We start from the raw sequence: 21,654 nt of genomic DNA, 5'->3' as shown, positions 1-21,654 counted from the left end.
GAACTGTATTAAAGGGTCACGGCATTAGAAGGTTGAGAACCACTGTGCTAAGGAGCCGTAACAGGCAGCCTGAACACTTTTTCATTCATTTCTCTATATGCCCACCCATTGCCCCACGGGTTCTTTCCCAGTGATTTCCATTGGAAAGTACTGTGCCTTTAGCCGTTCCTCAGGCGGTGCTGAGGTCAGCCCTGAAGGACGTGCTGACATCATACGGAAACGTCACGCTAGTGCGCTGTAGCCATGTGTGTGCATGCATGCTTGCCGTCACTGCGGTAGGACGGACTCTCAGAGAGCCTTCAGTGTCATTCTCCCCGGGGTGACTCATCCACAGAATTGGCGGCTGGAGCGGGAAGGAACAAGCTTGCTCTTGGGATGGAGCTTTCTTGTTCACGTGGAACCCCGAAAGGTGTGTGGCAACGGAAAGATGGCCAGTGGATTTCCTCAGCGTTAGGAGGAAGGGGAATGAGAGCATGTTGTGTAAATACGCTTGCATCTTGTGGGAATTCGGTCGGAGCCAAGAAAACATGGGCCCCTCCCGTCTGTCTCTGCCTGTATTCCCTGCATCTTGTTTGCACATGCATGTTCCTCTCCTCTGGTTATTTATCTGCGCCTCCAGACCCGCTGCAGAGGACGGAGCCGTCTGACAGCAGAGGTTTTTTTGTTTCCCTGAATGTTTGGCGGGCGCATATGGTCTGACATGGATGAGCAGCCACGTCGAGATGCTGGAGTCTATTAAACTGGCTCATTAAAAAGATCAATCTGTTTCTGTAATAACACAGGGAACCATCAGTCACTGGGAGAGGGAAAGACTGACACCTGAGGAGAAAACACATCCTGGTAATTTGTCCATGACACGTCACGAACGAAAGAGCACTCTACATTTTGTTTACAGCTTTGGGGGCTTACATTTTGTGATAATTGCAGATTTAATCTGCTAAACTGTTGTCACATGTTTTAGGGATGGCTTTTTGGCAAATTTAACTTTTTTCGCTCCTCAAATATGACTGTCACTGGTTATGTCTCTTTTTTTTAAAGCATTATTATTATTTACAGAGAAATGAAGAATCTGGGGAAGCCTAGAAAATCATTTTTTCCCCTGTATGGAGCAGTGAAATTTACTCTACTTTCTTTTCTTTCCTTTTTAAAAAAAAATATATATCTTTATTGATTTCAGAGAGGAAGGGAGAAGGAGAGAGAGTTAGAAATATCAATGATGAGAGAGACTCATGGATTGACTGCCTCCTGCATGGCCCCTGCTGGGGATTGAGCCCACAACCCAGTCATGTGCCCTGACCAGGAATCGAACCGTGACCTCCTGGTTCATAGGTCAATGCTCAACCACTGAGCCATGCTAGCTGGGCAGAAGGCTATCTTTTTGAAACCATGTTCATTGAATATATAACATTTGCCAACATAGTACACACCAGCTGAAACTACTAGGTTCATTTTTTTTTTTCTGTAAAATAAATGATGTTTCAACATTTTTGTATTTATTAAGAAAAAAGGTAAATAGGTACACTTTACAAGGAATTGTAGGATTTATTGACTATGAATAAGGGACTAGAAGTTAAAAATTAAATCTATTATCTACAGCATTCAGTTTTGTAGGAAAAATATGTTTAATTTTATATTTATATATTGTTGTTTTGTGTCAGATCTTTTATGCATATTTAACTTACAAGGAGCAATCATCCATGTAGAAATGAATTTTTAAAAAATACTCCCAGTTGTGAAGGATTCTAGTGAAATAGTATTAAGTTGCTTTACATGATGAGATAGCATGGTTTGTAGAGGACATTTTGGTCTCCATACTGGTCTCAACATGGACATGCTAGCCTAGCCATGCTGAATACATCCTATCTGCAAATTGACTGCACCTTCGCTACACCCAAACCACGCCCACCAACCAATCAGGATGAATATGCAAATTACCCCAACAAAGATGGCGGCTAATTTACATATCAAGACAGCGTAGAAAGAAGCCAAGAGCTGCAGAAGGGAGCAAAGCTGCAGAGAAGCAAGCAAGCCAGGGGGAGGAGAAGGGAGGAGTGGAGGCGGGGCCGGGGGAGAAGGAAGTTGAGCAGGCGGGGCCAGGGGAGAAGGGAGGAGCGGAGGCAGGGCCAGGGGAGAAGGGAAGAGCGGAGGCGGGGCCGAGGGAGAAGGGAGGAGCGGAGGCGGGGCCGGGGGAGAAGGAAGGAGAGCGGGCTGGCGGAGAAGGTGGGCGGGGGAGAAGGGAGGAGTGGAGGCGGGGCCGGGGGAGAAGGGAAAAGCAGGTGGGCTGGCAGAGAAGGCAGGCCGGGGGAGAAGGGAGGAGCGGAGGCGGGGCCGGGGGAGAAGGGAAGAGCGGAGGCGGAGCTGGGGGAAAAGGGAAAAGCAGGCGGGCTGGCAGAGAACGCGGGGCGGGGGACAAGGGAGGAGAGCAGGCAGGGCGGGGTAGAGTGCAGCAGGAAACCCTATTGCAGGATTTTTCCTGCAACGGGAACGCTAGTATATATATATATATTTTCAGGAAGGGAGAGAGAGAGAGGGAGAGAGAAACATCAGTGATGAGAGAATCATTGCCTCCTGCACACCCCCTACTGGGGATCGAATCCACAACACAGATACATGCCCTGACTGGGAATTGAAACATGACCTCCTAGTTCATAGGTCAATGCTCAACCACTGAGCCACATCAGCCGGGCACTGCTGAATACTCTTCATGTCTTCATGCCATAATTCTAGTCATGCTTCACAGGCTAACTCAGACAATATCTACTATTTAATACAGGCTTCCCAATCACAAATGGTTACTATTCCCTGAGACCTTAAGATGTGCCTGGCCTTGTGCTAAATAATTTACATGCTAACACATAACACTTATTTCCTAACAGTCCTATTGTGTAGATTCAGGCAGGCAGGGCAATGTGTCTGAGGTCACATAGCTTGTAAGAGGCACGGATGGGATTCTATCCCTAGATTCTCTGCTCATAACTAGGACTCTACACTATCAGCTTGAAGTTATTGAGTGCTAAATATGTGTTAAGCTCTTTATGTAGATTCTTTCAGCTAGTCCTCTCAGTAACTCTGAGGCTATCATTCCCATTTTGTGGATGAAAACACTGAGGCTCATAGAGGTTAAATTCATATCTCCAACCAATAGCAGAGCCAAAATTTGAACCAACTCCATAGACCCTGCTCTTTCAAGTACATATTCTGGAGTGATTTTTTTTCTCTATTCTTCCATATTACTTCGGTACGATTTTTAAGGTACCTGCCAAGTGCAGGTCCTGTGTGAAAATATAAAAGTCATGTCTCCAACTGAATTGTCTTCACGGTAAAAGATTTATTGCCAGTATACTTCCACAAAGAATGTTTGTCTGGTATTAAATGATAATTTTATGGAGGGTGCTGAGGGATTATCTCTTGATTATCTTTGTATGCCCACTAAAGCTCGGGATAGTGTATTACACATAGTGGGTATCTATGTACACCCACTCACAAAACAACAACACAAACCCTACTCCTTGAATCAATAAATCATTAAAGTTAAACTTAATGTAGTCACTTTCAGTATGATACAAAATAGTCTTTCCCTTAAGAGTCTTTCTTGCTTTCTTTTTATTTTTTATTTTTATTGATTTTTTTTTTTTTTACAGAGAGAAAGGGAGAGGGATAGAGAGTTAGAAACATCCATGAGAGAGAAACATCAATCAGCTGCCTCCTACACACCCCCCCCCCACTGGGGATGTGCCCGCAACCAAGGTACATGCCCTTGACCGGAATTGAACCTGGGACCCTTCAGTCCACAGGCTGATACTCTATCCACTAAGCCAAGCCGGCTAGGGCCTTTCTTGCTTTCTACCATTTTAAAAGCTTCATCTCTGAGACACACAACAATGAAAATAGCCATCAACAGCCCAGGAACAAAATGCTATGATTGGTTCACTGACCAAAAAAACTGGAGCGCTGCACTCCAAATGTAACGTTGACAGAACAGAGTAAGAAAGCACAGCTCTGGACAGTAGGAGCAGTATAAATTGAAGATGCCAGCAGTGGCCAGGAATTAGGAAAGGCAGGGGACAGCCAGTAACAGGAGTCTAGCCGCTGAGCAGATGGCGAGCTCTGGGAGACACATGCCACCTTCTTGTTGGGGGAGAGAAGGAGGCTCAGATGGCTCTGAACCTGCTGTATTGTCATCCTGGAAGGTCCAGGCATCATGCTTACATGTCTGAAGGGGTCCTCATCCACCTGCATTTCATTCACTCCTGGAGGTATTCGCATGCTGCCTGGGAGGTATCTCCGTGGCTGCCTGGCCATGGAGAGACTGAAGGCTCCTCCTACCATATGGCCCGGTAGTAATGGTCCCGTGTCATGCAGCTTTCTGTTATCTCTCATCGGAATATCCTACTTCCTCTAAGATGATAGTGAAACCCATAAACCACTATGGGTTATCATGAAGAATTAGGTTTGATTTTTTTTTAAAGGAGGGTAGGGAATTTGTAATATATTTTGTTTTAGATACATTTTTTGTACCAATAGAAAGGTATTATGGCTCAAGCTGGATAGAGCATCGGCCTGCAGATGGAAGGGTCCCAGGTTCGATTCCGGTCAAGGGCACATGGCCGGGTTGTGGGCTGGATCCCTAGTAGGGGGCATGCAGGAGGCAGCCAATTCATGATTCTCTCTCCGTTCCTCTCTGCTGTATTGTCATCCTGGAAGGTTGACAATAAAAATATATTTTTAAAAAAGTAAGGTACTATGTAAAATTCTTATCTAAATTCACTTAGTTTTGCCTACTACAGTTTGAAAGGGTAACAAATAAACAAACAAATTTGGAATCTGCTCAGGCAAATGAGGTGTAGATAGTTGTAGGCATTCTAAGAAGGAGACAGACAAATAACAATTACATTGCTTTAGTTACCTGTTTGAGTTACTTTTCTGGACATGCATCCTTTAAATAGACCTTTTACTAGACGTGAATGACTCAAGGAAGCACCAGTCAGACCTTTCACAGACTTGTTTTTGAGGGCTGTGAGTGTTTTAATGTTGTGCTATTAGCATCTAACTACTTCTGTGAGGTGATGAGCTCTATTGTTTCCATAGCGAGCGGAGTATTAGGGCCGGGGTTGGACAGCGGAGTCCTGATAGGAATGATAGGACAGACTCGGGACTGAGCCCTGCTTAGGACGTCAGTGTCCTTGCTGAGGGGGAAATATCTCTTTGGATAATAATGGGTCATTGACGGAATAGCACTGACCTGATGGCTGATCTAAGGGGAAAGGTAAACAACATTCTAAAAACTCTAAGAATTCTTTTACTCTTGTATGTTGTTATATTTGAACAAGGGCAGACAAAACCCGTAAGTTGAAATGGTTTAACACAAGTGGGCCAAAAACGTTTGTGTATTTAGAAGTGCAACAGTGGCCGCTATAAGGTATTTAGAAGATATTTCCTATTTCTGCGCAAAGAATTAGCTATAAATAATACGTCGTTCAAAGCAAAGAAAAGAGAACTCTGTTGGCTAAAGTGGTTGACACAGGCACCGTTGGCCAGAGGACCATCAGCCCTATGTCTTTGGATCTGCAGAACCATGCCACTTATTTTATTTATTGATTGAATGATTGATTGATTGATTTCAGAGAGGAAGAGAGAGGGAGAGAGAAATGGAAATACCAATGATGAGAGAGAATCATTGATCGGCTGCCTCCCGCACACCCCCTACTGGGAATCGAGCCCGCAACCTGGGCATGTGCCCTTGACCGGAATCGAATGCCAGACCCTTCAGTCCACAGGTGGAGGCTCTGTCCACTGAGCCCAGCCATCTAGGGCCAGCACCATGACATTTAGACGTAAATATAGGAAAATGGAATTAAAGAGGTATCAACCTAGAAGGGACCTCAGAAATCATCTAGTCCAGTGGTTTTCAAACTTGATTTTAGCGGCAGACTTTTTCCTTTAAAATACTTTGAACAATAAAGATAAAAAAAAATAAAATTAAATGGAACCTAAATTTATAAAAAACAGACAAGAAGAAGTGGGTTCCTCTGGCCCTTTAAATCTTGATTGTTTGCAGGAAAAGTTCTTCATTGCCTGCAGAATCCCTTCAGTGCCTCAGGTGGCACAGTTTGAAAACCACTGACTTAGTCCAACCCTTTCATTTTACAGATGAGCAAACTGAGGTCCAGAGAGGTTAAGTGCCTTGCCCAAGGTCACACAGCTAGTCGTGGAAGAGCCAGGACTAGATCTCATAGCTCATGATTCCCAGTCCAGAGCTCTTTCCACTACACCACACTGCCCGTAAGGTAGGTGATGTGTTAGCATTATGTTCATAGCTACTAATAGTCTGCAGTATTTTTTCAACTGATTTATGCTGGCCATATGCATTGAATGTTGAAGTGTATTTTTCAGGAATGTATAGAACATGGAAATACAGATTAGAATCACATAGATACACTCTTAGAAGACAAATCAGTATATAAAATGTTCCCTTTAACTTTTCAAAATTACGTTAAAGAAACATGTTTAGGCAATGTCTGAGCTATAGTGGACATTTTTTGTCTGATATTAATGATGCTTTAGGACAGACACATACTTCGATGGGAGCCTCATTGAGACATCTGGCCAAACACCCCTCTCCCCCCTCCTGCATGAACCATGTCCTGCTGTCATGTCCAGTATTGGCCAGTCTGCCGTCTCCAGGACAATGAATCTTTTCTCCAGCATGCAGTGGGCATGTATTCATTGCACACTGAACTCTGAGTTTTCCTCAGTTTTTTGTGTGCCGTACCTTCTCTCTCCAAATCCTTTATCCTTCTCCATCTCGTGTGTGTAAGTTGTCACTGGGGGCCTACCCTACTCGATGTAAAGGGTGGCTCATTGTAGAATCTCTTGGCCCTAATGATCGCCCTTGTTAAGACAGTTGTTACTCCGGTTCCTCTAGTACTACCAGACAGAGCCTATCCTGAAAGCCAGGAAAGTGGGGGGAAATGTCTTCAGGCCTCTGTGCTGTTCTTCCCAACGTAGAATCCAAAAGGCGTGCAGAAAACTGTAGCTGCTGCGACTTGGTAGAATTCTGATGGGGACATTGTACAGGGGAAATGGACTTTACGACGGGTCTAACGGTAGAGTGCTGGTCTGGCGGTGAGGGCCAGCTCCTTCATCAGAAATTAGCGTGGGAGCTGTTATTCCCGTCACAGTGGGATGTGGCTTGTTCCTGTCTTACCGACTATATGACGTTTGTCCTTACAAATAGAGATCTAGTCAGCCGGAAAATGGTTCTCCAGCCCCACCTCCTTTTGAAGAAATGTAGGAGCGGTGATTAGTTATCGGGTCTCATCTATATCAGTGTATTCCGTCCGAAAGCCAAGTGCAGAGTTTTGCGTGTCACGTAATCAAGTGCAGTCAGGGTGTGCTGTCCTGCCCTGAGGTCTGATGACCCCAGTGAGGTCACGCATGCTCTCTGAGCATGTTTCCCCAACTTTAAAATAAGGGGGCTCACCTAAATTCTCTTTAGTCGCAGCTAGCTCCGTGTGACCGCCGATTGATGCCCAGGTGACCCCAGGCAATGGGAGAGTGCCAGACATTGCATTGCATTATTGTGTTAGCTCATTTGATCAGCAATTTCCCACAGAGCTGTCTGTGATGACCGGAATGTTCTCTGTCCGTGCAGTCCCCGTCTGTAGCCATAGCCCCAGGTGGTGACTGAGCACCTGAAATGTGGCCACTGCTCCTGAAGACCCGAATTGTAAACTTTGATGTTAATTAACTTACATTTAAATTTAAGCAGACACATGTGGCTACTGCATTGGGCAACACAGCTGTTAGGTGTTCTCTGATATGAAAGTTAGCCAGGCTGGATGCATGGAGTAGGTGTCTAACCTGAAGAATTCATCAGGAGAATGATGTCTGACTTGAACCTTCACTAGATGCAATGTCTTAGGGTAATATGTTAGGAATCACCTACTCTCTTTTGAATAGAAATGTTATCTACGGAGTGAGATTGGGGTTTCCTTTTATTCATGACCCTAAACGTGTATGAGCCTCAAATGAAAATGTATTTCCTAAGAGATGTTTGAGAATTGAACCATTTTCTCCTGTGGGCAGTTCGGTGATCATGTAGACCTCAGCATGGGTTTCAGTGAATTACCAGTCAGTGGTCTTCTGAGTTTACAGAGTTTCTGGCCAATACAGGAATATTGTTTATATTGCAAGTTCAAATGTGAGTGCTTGAATTATGCTGGTTTCTGAATATATCATGAAACAAAATCTTTCTCTCCTTCCTCCCCCGCCCCCGCAGAACCAAAGAAAATGGCTTTGACAGAGAGCCTTTGCACTCAGAACATCCAAGCAAGCGACCATGCACTATTAGCCCAGGCCAGCGGTACAGTCCAAATAATGGCTTATCCTACCAGCCCAATGGCCTGCCTCACCCCACCCCACCTCCACCTCAGCATTACCGTTTGGATGATATGGCCATTGCCCACCACTACAGGGACTCCTATCGACACCCCAGCCACAGGGACCTCAGGGACAGAAACAGACCTATGGGTAAGACGGAACGATTTGTTCGCTTCTTATGGGATTGGATGTATGTCTCTGCCTTAACCAATGTGCTTTGAGGAATGAAGGATTTGGTGCCTTTTTTTTTTAACTTGAAACTGTCAGTGAATGCATTTAGTATTGAAATTTTGTGTCAAAGATTTATCATTCCAGAGATGGAATGAGTTTGGACAAAGATGTGTTCCATTTGCCTCCATTCATTCTTTGAATAAAACCAGGGGAAACGAAGCGTGTAGGAGACATTGCCTTCTAAAGAGCAAGTGAACAGCATGAAAAATGAGAGGGAAGATGAACAAGGTGGGTTTTGATGCATGATCAGTGGTTGAGGTGAAGGTATCATCAGAGCACTGTTCCTGGAGCTCCTGCAATTCTTCTTCTTCTTTTTTAAATCTTCCATTGTTGAAAGTATTACCTATGTCCCCCTTTTGGCTCCATTTAGCTATCTTAACCTGCACCGCCCCCCCCCCCCCAGCACCAGGCCTTCCCCACACTGTTGTCTGTATCCATGGGTTATGCATAAATGCGTACAAGTTCTTTGGTTGAATTCTTCTCACCCACCCACCCCCCTCCTTCCCTCTGAGATTTGACAGCCTGTTCCATGCTTCTCTGTCTCTGGGTCTGTTTTATTCATCAGTTTATTTTGTTCATTAGATTCCAGTTATTCTTAATTTTTGGCGAGTCAAGCTGTATATAAACTGATGGAGGGCAATAGCCAACCCTCTCTTTTTCCATCTTCTGTGTCTAGGCCACCCACCAACAGGACTTCTCTTTGCCTCATGGCTAGTTGCTGACTAATTTTCCTGACATGGGTGATTTGTTGGGCAAGGATGCTGGAAACGGGAAGGGAGAAAGTGCAAGTGGAAAACCAGAGCGTAGACCTGAGGATGCAGAGCTCTGGGAAGTGCAGCCGGTGGCTCAATGCCTGAATAGTCGGGACAGTGATTTTAGCCACAGGCAGAGGTAGCCTGGTGAGCAGCCGTGTACAGTAGATGTTTAAGCAGGTCACTAGCACATGGGGCTGCCATATATAAGGTCTGCTTGCCTTTCCACATACAACCCTCTAAGTCAGGGGTCCTCAAACTTTTTAAACAGGGGGCCAGTTCACTGTCCCTCAGACCGTTGGAGGGCCGGACTATAGTTTAAAAAAAAACTATGAACAAATTCCTATGCACACTGCACATATCTTATTTTGAAGTAAAAAAACAAAACGGCAAAAACACCTGCATGTGGCCCGTGGGCCGTAGTTTGAGGACGCCTGCTCTAAATGTTTAGAAAGCAGTAGGGTAAGGTGAGGGGCAGTTAAGGCCCAGGTTGTGAGATAGCAAAGTAGTAGTTCTGCATCCCCACAGTAGTCACTTCTGCACTCACAGTGTGTCCGAGAAAGGGCTAAGCATATAATGTGTGCTTTCCTCATAGCCAAACTAATGTTCTCTCAGTACCATTTCTGAACAACTCTCAAAAGTGGTGATGTGATTTCTCAGGCAGGGTTGATATTTTGACCCCGAAATCAAATGTGGTAACAACCCCCTCCAAGCAAAAGCCTGGCCGTTTGTCTCTAACTCAATGCCCCAGACACCTGATTGGTCATTTTCAAGTAGAAGTGGAGTCACCAGGTCATTGTAAGGGCAATTCAAGATATCCCACTTGGTAGGTGCTAGGAAATGGTCCATTTCTTCGGTTAGCAAATGCTATTTTATGAAATATTAGTTCTAGTGCACTATTAAGTAACCATCAAGGAGGTAATTACACTTATGTGCAATGATTATGTTTTCATCTAGTAATGTTAAAAATCCCTTTATGAATTACATCTATTGGTTTTGTGTAATTTTTTTCAGACCATGTTTCTTATTTTAAAATTATATTAGCTTCTGAGATTAATGGTACTAATATCTATAATATGCGCAACTATTTAATCATCCTTAAAATCTGGCAGAGTTTAGTATGTGTTAAAATAAAATTAAATCTTGGTGTATGAGAGATAAATTATGGTGCTAATACCAGGCTGCCCTTTTGAAAATATAAAAATTGTCAAAGCCTGGCTGGGTGGCTCAGTGGGTTGGATCATCGTTCCATATACGAAAATGTTGTGGCGTAGATTCCCAGTCAGGGCACAAACCTAGATTGTGGGTTTGGTCCCCAGTCGGGGTGCGTGAGGGAGGCAACCAATCGATTTTTCTCTCTCACATTGATGTCACCCTCCCTCCATCCCCCCGCAAACCCCTCTTTCCCTCTCTCCCTCTGTTCCTCGCTCCCTTCTTCTCTTTTCCTTTCTCTTTCTCTCTCAAATCAATAAACATATCTTTAGGTGAAGATAAAAAAAATTGTCATAAAGTTATACTTAGTCTGATATGATTTATAAATGCCTCTTATCCTTTGATAAAATAACTTTATCAGCAGCATTAGTTATAAATAAACTTAGAGTTTTAGCCTAGTTAGCTAAAATCTTCTAAAGCGTAAGAATCGGTTAAGACTCAACATTAGTGTCAAACTTCCCACAAATGAACATGTGCTCCTTAATGCCGATGAGCCACTGTCTCCTAGTACATCTCCCTGGTATTAGGAATATAAATAAAAATTGTGTGCTGATGAAAATTTAAGCATCTGAAATAGAGAAATGAAATAATGTAAAGTTTTTATGTTATTTAATTTGAGTTGTGTTATGTTTTCCTTTTAAAGACTTGACTCTAACAAATGACCTTCAGAGTTCAAAAGCAGCAAATGAGTCCTATATTTTTTCACCAACTACTTGGGCTCAGACATGTTTCTAATGCACTTGCATTTTTTTTTAAAAAAAAATGATATAAAGCTTAATTCTGTTCCACAAATGTTGGGATCTCATTAGCCACAGACACCCTGTTTCACTTTATTATCATCATTCCACGTGTTAGAACTTGTATCGTTACTTATTTAGTCAGCTGAATTTTGAAACTTCCGAAATCTCTGGAGTTCTTGGTTCTTATAAGGTCTCCATTGTGAAAGTCGGTGCTACTTTTATACCTTCATCCCTCTCTCGTTCTCTTCTGTGATGATTCATTTCAGCGGCAATGCTTTTTCTTTAAAACACTGGCAACCAATAGTCAACAAAAATTACACATTTGCAAACATTTCCACTTAAAATAGTCACAACAAACAGCAACAACTAAATGCTACTTTCCCCCCAGCATATTTGCAGTTCTACAGTTTTACCAATAGGTGGCATTGACCATTTTAACTTTTAAAATATATCTCAGGTTATGCTCTCCTTGGGCAGGAATGATGCAGAGTGTTTTATATTTAGCTTTGGAGTTAGTCTGAGAAAAAGTTGCCATACATTTGTTCATTGTTCACGGTTGATATTTGCCCCTATTTTATGGTTGGCTGAGAACAGGCATGTGGCTCTTCATCTTTATTTTTCCAAATCAGATCGAAGAGGGGGTTTCTGAGCCACTCGGATGTCACAGAAGTGTGATGCAGGGTCTCATAACTCTGTGGTGACTGCACTCGGACATAGTCCCTCAGAGGAAGCCCCCAGGTGTCCGGAAGCCCAATTCATGCCATTCTTCATTTGCCACTCAGAGTTTCCAAAGCAAAAAGAAGCGTTTCAGTGGTTTAAACTAGAAGTTGCCATAGCCCAGTGCCTTTCATTTACAGTGGAACCGAAGGTGTTTTATGCATAATGACTTTGTAGGAAGAGCACCCCCTTTCCAGGCCTATCAGAGCCTTCCACTCTATTCTTTTTTTTTAAATTTCTTTATTGATTAAGGTATTACATATGTGTCCTTATCCCCCCATTGCCCCCCAACCCCCCTCTATTCTTTTTTATACTATAGTTTACTGGCTTTTTAAAAAATATATATTTTATTGATTTTTTACAGAGAGGAAGGGAGAGGAATAGAGAGCTAGAAACACTGATTAAGAGAAACATCAACCAGCTGCCTCCTGCACACCCCCCACTGGGAATGTGCCCACAACCAATGTACATGCCCTTGACTGGAATCGAACCTGGGACCTTTCAGTCCGCAGACCGAAGCTCTACCCACTGAGCCAAACTGGTTTCGGCTACTGGCGTTTTTTATGCAATGCAAATAAAAGGTTTTATTGTGTTACCCAGTTTAATTGTGTCAGTTTCTTCATGTTTTAACAAGTTGTTTTGGTATTCATTTAATTTTTTAAATTTAAGCATAGTTGATGTACAGTCTTATATTGGTTATACTAGTTTCAGGTGCACAGGATAGTGACCCGACACTTTTATACCTTACAATGTGACCACCCCTCTAATTCTAGTAATTCTCTGTCAGTATACAAACTATTCACAGTGCTATCGACAATATTCCCCTTCAACATTTCCCCCCTCCCCCATCCCTTCTGGTAACCATCCTTTGGTCTCTATTCCTGTGGGTCTGCTTTTGTTTTGTTTTATGTTCCACATATAAACAAAACCTTATGGGATTTGTCTTTCTCTGTCTGACTTACTTTCCTTAGCATAATGCCATCTAGATCAGGGGCGGGGAACGTCCGACCTGAGGGCCCTATAAGGCCTGAGAAATCCTTTAGTCTGGCCCTGCCAAGGCATTAGGGGTGAGTTAATTAAGTGTCTGACCAAATACAGCAGGCTAATTTTTAAAAATATATATTTCTTTATTGATTTCAGAGAGGAAGGGAAGAAGGAGAGAGAGATAGAAACATCAATAATGAGAGAGAATCATTGATCGGGTGCTTCCTGCACACCCCCCCACTGGGGATCGAGCCTGCAACCCAGGCATGTGCCCTTGGCCAGAATCGAACCTGGGACCCCTCAGTCTGCAGGCTGACACTTTATCCACTGAGCTAAGCCGGCTAGGGCTAGCAGGCTAATTTTTAAGTTGATGATTTTGTATGGCCCTCGAATGACATGATAACTATCCAAATGGCCCTGGGCAGACAAAAGGGTCCCCAACCCTGCAGATTCATCCATATTGTCGCAAATGGCAAGAGTTAATTATTTTTCATTGCTGCATAATATGGCATATTTACTGTTGATGTGTGTGTGTGTGTGTGTGTGTGTGTGTGTGTGATCACATCTTCTTTATTCACCTATCAATGGACACATGGATTGCTTTCTATTTTGGCTATTGAGACACATTTGTTTTCCATTTTGATGAGCATCTTTGAGGACTGCTCATGAGTTTTGCTGTTGTTACTCACTTGGTAAGCATTTATGTGTTACTTTTTTAAGGGTAGCATCCTCACTGTGATGCAAATATACTTATGCTATGGACTACAAGTTAGGATTTTTAGGTTCTTGGTTTGGATTTATGATATTTGTCCAAAACTGTGTCTGGTATATTGATTTTTTTCAGGGAGGATGTTCGATTTATTTCTTTTTTATGTATGTTGGCAAATTGAATGGGTCCGTGCAGTTTTCATATTATGTAAGCCCCCTCTTTATGACCTGACTTTGTCACGGAGGTATGGTATATGTCATAGGAGTGTGCTCATTTATGACATGCTGAAATGTGGAAAATTTTTTATCATGTTGTTTTAGAAAAGCATATTCCTGCCCATGAATGATTTTTTGCTGTCTTTATTTTCACTTAAGGGATGTTAACTTGGGAAGCTAGCTCAGGGGCTAGTGTCACTTTACCCCCTCACGCATAAAAGACAGGGTTCTGACCAGATCGCCTCTAAGATTCTTTCTGGTTCTAACTTTTAAAAAAATTTTTTTGTCAGTTCTCATCTGAGGATATTTTTCCATTGATTTTTAGGGAGACTGGAAGAGAGAGGGAAAGACAGAGAGAAACATCGATGTGAGGGAAACATATCAATTGGTTGCCTCCTGCACGTGCCCCGACCAGGGCCCTGGGCGGGGAGGTGCCTGTAACCAATGTACGTGTCCTTGACCAGACTCGAACCCGGGACCCATTGGTCCGCAGGCTGACGCTCTATCCACTGAGCCAAACTGGCTAGGGCTCTGGTTCTAACATTTTATCTCTGTGAGGAACCTGCCTGTAAGGTAATTCTGAATCTGAGTGTCTCCATTGAAAGGTTGACTCTTGTTTCACATGGTGTGTATGTGACTTATGCCCTGAATGCTTCAAAACGATGTAATCTTCTTCTCTGTGTTTGTAGGGTTGCATGGCACACGTCAAGAAGAAATGATTGATCACAGGCTAACTGACAGAGAATGGGCAGAGGAGTGGAAACATCTTGACCATGTAAGATGTTGGTAACTGTTTAGCTTAAACGTTTTGAAAGCAACTAGAGTGCGGTTACCTGATAAAATAAACGTGTGGGGCTATTTTGAAGGCATTATGTTTTCTGCTAACCTTGGGAAAAAATAATGAGAATGTTTGAAGTGCAATATAGGATTTGATTTCTAAATTGATACCAAAGCCACTTACATAAGGGACATGTTTAGATCATGGGAGGGAGTTCTTTTTTTTTTTAATGATATATTTTTATTGATGTCAGAGAGAAAGGGAGAGGGTGAGAGAGAAACATCAGTGATGAGGGAGAATCATTGATCAACTGCCTCCTGCACGCCCCACACACTGGGGATCGAGCCTGCAACCCTGGACGTGTGCCCTTGACTGGAATCGAACCTGGGACCCTTTAGTCGCAGGCTGACACTCTATCCACTGAGTCAGACCGGCTAGGCCTGGAAGGGAATTCTTAAAACCAGGCTAATAGTTTTATTGTGGAAGGTTCACTTGGCCGATGCAGTGTTGGGATTAATACTTGGAAAGGTGGCTGTATACCCTCTTTGTTGTGACTCATGTTCATGCCCCCCCCCACACACACACTCTTTGTTCTCATTCCCACTGAGTTTACTCATCCATTGGGTCTCCATTTCAAATCCAACCTTTTGCAAATATTAGACTAAAGACTTCAGGAATTCAAACAGCACCCTTCATTGCCCTAAAATAGTACGTTTCACCACCCACCCAAGTCTTTAAGTTGTAGTGATTGACATGTGCGTTCTTCCCTCTCCCCTGCTTTGCATGTAGCTGTTGAACTGCATAATGGACATGGTGGAGAAGACACGGCGCTCTCTCACCGTGCTGAGGCGATGCCAGGAGGCGGACCGAGAGGAACTGAATTACTGGATCCGGCGCTACAGCGACGCCGAGGACTTGAAAAAGGGCGGCGGCAGCAGCAGCCACTCCCGGCAGCAGAGCCCCGTCAACCCGGACCCAGTGGCATTAGGTATCTTTGCTGCAGCTGGACCCATGGAACAGCTCTTTCTGAGGCTAGAACTGATTCCCTGTCTAACTCGTCTTTTCCAAGATAAAGATATGCAGGGCGTTTAGACCCCTAAACACTTCCTACATCTTCAGATCTGTCTTGGCCTGTCAGGGACCGGGACAGATTGGCTTAGTGTGCATGGCAGTCACAGAGCGTGAGCTTCTTCCCCAGGTCACGGGGCTGGGCTCATGGTGCAGCTTCAAAGCTAAACCGGAATTTCACACACGTCACGAACACATGTGCTCCTTCATAATGTAGTTCTTCGGACCCTCCCTCTAACGTGCAAAAGCAGTAGCTCAGGGACTGGGGCCCGGCTGCTGTACCTCCAGCATGCTCTGGGGAATCTGCCAGCAGGGATGTGTGGTGTCTGATTGGTAATTCAAGACAGTCGCAAAGATAATCGTATTTTTTCGGTGTGTCTTACATTAAAACAAACAAACAAAAACCAGCCACCGCATGACCTCAGAATTCCCCCCAGAAGAGAGACCTAAGGGCTACATCCCTTGCCCACCGCCCCTTAAAAATAATGATGAAGATGTAGCTCTCTTACTGGGTGATTTTACCTTAACTTAGGTTGCTTAACCATGATTTTGTTAATATTAGTTACAGGTAGGACTCTTAATGTAGCCATACTTTAGCATTGTAGAAAGCTAATAAGGAGCCATATTTATTTTTGATATGTGGAGCTTGTTGGGGTTATCATTAGGAATTACAGGCATACCCCATTTTATTGCGTTTCGCAGATACCGCGTTTTGTGCAAATGGGAGGTTTGTGTCCTACCCTGTGTTGAACAGGTGTATGGGCTCCTTCCAAAGGCTCAGATGATGGTTAGCATTTTTTTTAGCAATACAGTATTTTCCAGTAAGGTATGTGCATGTTTTTTTAGACATAATGCAATTACACACTTAATAGGCTACAATATAGTGTGAACGTAATAACTTTTATAGGCGCCGGGGAGCGAGACAATTTATGTGGCTCGCTTTATTTTGATACGTGCTCCATTGTGGTGGTCTGGAACCGTACGTGCAATGTCTCTGAGCTGGTTCCTGAGTGTGGAAGAAATCTTGAACCTGAAATAATTTTTGAGCGGCCTGTGAACTGTTTTTCTGGAATGAATAATGAGCTGTCGTCCTTTTTATTGCTGGACATTGTATCTGTATGTCATGTGAGTAAACTTAGTGGACATGGATCGATGTGGATACCTCTTCTCTCTTGTTTTCTTATGTTCAACCCCACACCTGTCAGGTGACTCGGGTTAGGGTCCTTCCCATGTTGTAAAGCATGCTGGACGAAGCTCAGGATGTTGGCCTAATTATCACTATTGATTATATGATCTTCTTAATTAAAAGTATTCCTAGCCAATAGAGTTTTCCTTTACGCTTAGGTTTGTGATTCCTACTAATCCCTGAATGCCCAGTGCCTATTACCATACTAAGTATTAAATAAAGGAAGATTCTAAGTCACTTAATTTACTCAGCAGGCATCATTCGAAAGCATATTTTAAAGACAAGTCTGTATTTGTTAGGTTATGTGAGAGCAAGCAATATCAAGCTTGACTTGCACTTGATATTGGTCCAAATAAAGCCATTTAGACTGGAGCAGCATAAGCATCTTATTTTTTATTTCCTTATTGGAAACAAAAATTGGTTAATCATGACAGATCTGCTCCGGATAAAAAAAAAAGGGGTGGGTGGGTGGGTATTTGTAACCATTCAGTATAGGCAAAAATCGAGTGCTTTCAAGTAAATAAAATGTTGGGAGTAAAAATATCTGATACATATTGAGCAAGTTCATGGAGTCATTGATTGAGTCAGTACTTATTGATTGAGGGCTCGCTAGGTGCCAGGAATATGCTAGACACTGTGATAAAGGGAAGAGGTGAAGCATTCCTTCCCTTGAGGAACTTCTGACCTGGTGGAGAAGGAAGGAAAGGAGCCAGCTAGAGGTCTGGCACCGGATGGCCACTTCTGTTCAGTCCCCGAACTGACAGCATGAGTGTTAGCTATCTGCCGTGCTCTGGAAAAGAAAAATGTCGGAAACCGATAGAACCTCATGCTTAAGTGAGTTATTTTCAGCGCGCAGAACAGAGGACACTCATTATGTAGTTGCCCCTGTGGCACGTGGATCCTGGCGAAACCAAAGTCGGTCATTCGCCAGAAAGAGAGGTTCCGTTCTCCTGTTGTGTAACCGAAAGAGTAAACTTGTGTCTAAAGAACTCCTTTTTTTTTTTTTTTTTTTTTTACAGAGAGGAAGAGAGAGGGATAGAGAGTTAGAAACATCGATGAGAGAGAAACATCGATCAGCTGCCTCCTGCACACCCCCTACTGGGGATGTGCCCGCAGCCAAGGTACATGCCCTTGACCGGAACCGAACCTGGGACCCTTGAGTCCGCAGGCCGACGCTCTATCCACTGAGCCAAACCGGTTTCGGCTAAAGAACTCCTTCTTAAGGGGAGTTATATTACTTTTAATGATGCTTAAGGAATTCACACTTTTCGCACACTGCTTTAGCTTTAAGCTTTTGTAGATGGTATTAGTCCAAGGCTACAAGTATTTCATTTATTGGTTTGGATTCCGGTAAGACAGTCATGTCCTTAGGGACACTGACCCTAGATTTCCTCTTCAGAAACTCTGGCCACGTCAGAGGAAACCTGCCAAGAGCCAGCCAATGCGCACATCTGAGCAGGCAGCAGCTGTTTCACTCTGTGTACTTACCAGTAGGTTCTGGAGGCCTTGGAGTTCCATCTTGTGGGGTCGGCATGTGGCTATACGTACCAATTCAGCTGTGGCTATAAATGACACACCAGGTCAGGTGCCTTGTGATCAGGGGCCATAGCATTTGCATTCAGTGCTTTCTAAGGTTCTCACCTAGGTTTTGGAGTTGAATATAGTGATGTGTAATGAAAGGGTTGGAGATTATTGGCTGGTAAATCTTTTGTTGTTGTTGTTGGCTCTGTAAAGTGTGTAGTGAGGTATTTGAATCCAGATGGAGCTATAGTACGTCTACATATTTATGTACATATAGATCTCCATATCCTAGAGCTATGTTGTGTGTTTTCTCACCTGACTTTCTGAATTCTTAAGCTGTTGTCGGATTTCAAATGAGAACTTGAGAACGTGAGAATAACGTTATAGGCAGTATATTTAGTTCACAAGGTTGCCCTGGTTATATCTCTAGCTTGGAAATTCTGGCAGTGTTTATTCACATACACATTCTTACATTTTAAAATTATGTTTGGGGGCCGCACAGAAGAGAATGTAACTTAGAAGACTGCTGTATTGTATCTGTTAAACCCATCACCATTCTTACTTTCTAAATATATCCATATTATTCAGTCATTGTGTGGATTAGTAAGATAACATGATTAACTATTCCTAATTGAATTTGGGGATTTTTTCCCCCAGATACTGAATGAGGACTATTTGGAATAGCCTCTTAAACAATTTTAAAATTGAGTACACATTGGACTTATGATGTCTTTTCTACTCTTTAAGTTAACAATAGGTTAATATCTTGGAGGACTTTCAAAATAATAGATTTATTCTTAAAAGAATAGATTTTTATTTTATTATTATTATTAACTTACTCCAGGGAAAAAACTCTAAATATCCAAGTCTTCACAAAATTGGAAAGCTAAATTTTTAAACATTTTTTTTCTATTTTCAAAGTATGACATGTTGATGCATTTGTACTTTTACAGAAAACAAGTTAGTGCCATCAGAATTGACATTTTATTGCTTAAGTACAATTACTTTTGTACATGTAGGTAGGGAGGGCGCTGCTGGTTACACTCGATGTGCTCCTGGAGTATCTGGGCCTCTGCTCCTGGAGTATCTGGGCCTCTGTGCTCCTGGAGTATCTGGGTCTCTGTGCTGTTGCTTCTCCTCCTTTGCCTTCATTTCCTTTCATCTCTGTACGCTCTGCACATCACTCTCTTGGCTCCTGACATTTCAGTCTCTAAATTACTTTATTTTTACTGCTTTTAAACTATTCTAGAATCTGTATAATTCTAGAATCGCTATTTTTCTCCAGAAGTCTTCTGCATCATTAGAGAATCTTATTTAAAAATAGACTTAGGACTAGTGTTAGAGAGAGACTGAAGCATAAAGCTGAAATATGGTCACGTTTTCCCCTGTGTGTGGTTTTTTAAAAAAAATATTTTAATATTGTGGCGAGAGGGTATGAAATGTAGAAAACACCAGTGTGTTTTGGTAAAGGTTTAGCCTCTTGCCAGAAAGAGACATTTCAGAGAGAGGTTTTGTTTGCTTTAAATGGAATGAAACATTAAGTTAATGGTTCCTAAAAAATCTTAGAAATTTGTTCAATACATACCACTCTGTGCCCCAAATAGATTGGTAGAGGAATTGGCATTTAAAATTCCTTTGGCTGGCAAACTTTATGATTGTCATATTGAATTGTAGAATTTCTCAGTACCGTCTACATGCTCGGCTTAGCATGAAGGTTAAAAGCACTGATTCTGAGCAGAATGATTGGATTTGAACCCCTGGTTTCTCTTCTTCGTAGTCTTGTGACCTTTGGCAAGGAACTCTCTGCCTCAGTTCCCTCATTTGTAAACCGGGGATGATAATAATACATAGCTCATAGGTATTTGTACATTAAATGAATTAATATGTGTAAAGCATATCAGATAGTTCCTGACACATAGTAGGCATGATATAAGTAATTGCTATCCTTATTATTTCTAACATGCAATCCCAAAAGGAACTTCAAAGGACAGTGGTACAAGAAACTAGTGTTTTTGCTTGGCAGCTGATATTATGAAGTTATAGTAGATTCTGAGGGGTTTTTTTTATTTAGAAAGTATTCCAGGCAGTAATTTTTAGGTGACAGCTCTATTTAATAGGCAGAGGAATTAGAACAGGGGATTCTGTCTTATATAATAAACTAGAGGCCCAGTGCACGGATTCGTGCACTGGTGGGGTCCCTTGGCGTGGCCTGCGGGGATGGGGCTGAAACTGGCTGTCTGATGCCGCCTGCTGCTCTTGCCTGCCGCTTCTGCTCATCCCGGCCCCACTGTACCTGCCAGCGCTCGGTAGGCTCGCTGCTGCTCTGCTGTGGTCTCCGGGCTGCAGCGGCCAGCTGTGAGCCCTGCATCTGGCGCCCCTCGGTCAGCTGAGAGGCACTCCTGCTGTGGGAGCGTACTGACCACCAGGGGGCAACTCCTGTGTTGAACGTCTGCCCCCTGGTGGTCAGTTCACGTCATAGTGACCGGTCGAACAGTCGAATGGTTGCTTAGGCTTTTATATATATACATTTTTTTTGTACCTTTGGGACCCTAATTCATAATGGAAGATCATAGAAAAATAGTTTACTTCCAACCAAAGAAATGTAGCATTCAACTTCTATCAAATTCTAAAAACCACAAACAAGTTCTTCAGAGTATATCTGCATATAAATGTTTAGAGTTTTATACATTTGCATTGAGTCCTTTAAATCACAGAATGAAATTCATTTCAAGACCATTCAGCTGAGCTCCTGATGTAAAGTTCCCCATGTATTTAAGTATATCGTGTCTAAAACGATGTGACTATTTTTAGTCACATCTTAGTAAAAGATGCCCACCTTTTAACAAGAAGAGATGACTGCCTCCTGGAGCGTTAGGTATTTTTATTATTAAAGATGGAAATCCTAATGAAGGTTGGGTTTGGGCTTTCAAAACATAATATGGAAATTTTTGAATTGGTTATCCTTAAAAACAAAAATAAGTAGCATTTGTAAAAAGTAAACTTTCTTAACCCGTCCTGTTTTTTGATGGTTTTGTAATAGCTATTATCATGATCACAGCCTCATTCTGCCCACTACAGGATGAAGGCCTAGGTGCTGCCAAGCTTTGAGCCTTGCTGTCCTGGGTCATGTGAGGTCACATTGGTTCTCCAAAGGCTATC

At 42.8% G+C, this 21,654-nt stretch overlaps 1 protein-coding gene across 1 annotated transcript in view; it reads left to right on the top strand.

Annotated features, from left to right (window-relative positions):
- RUNX1T1 (RUNX1 partner transcriptional co-repressor 1) overlaps positions 1–21,654 on the top strand; it is a 121,404-nt gene that overhangs the window by 75,352 nt on the left and 24,398 nt on the right. Inside the window, exons 6-8 of the mRNA XM_054708513.1 lie at positions 8,282–8,532; positions 14,632–14,717; positions 15,510–15,708. Coding sequence (XP_054564488.1) covers positions 8,282–8,532; positions 14,632–14,717; positions 15,510–15,708 — 536 coding nt within the window. The remainder of the gene's footprint in view (positions 1–8,281; positions 8,533–14,631; positions 14,718–15,509; positions 15,709–21,654) is intronic.

This window comes from Eptesicus fuscus, chromosome 19, assembly GCF_027574615.1.
Source record: "Eptesicus fuscus isolate TK198812 chromosome 19, DD_ASM_mEF_20220401, whole genome shotgun sequence".
Classification (NCBI taxonomy): Eukaryota; Metazoa; Chordata; class Mammalia; order Chiroptera; family Vespertilionidae; genus Eptesicus; species Eptesicus fuscus.
This window is presented reverse-complemented; position numbering and strand designations above follow the sequence as displayed.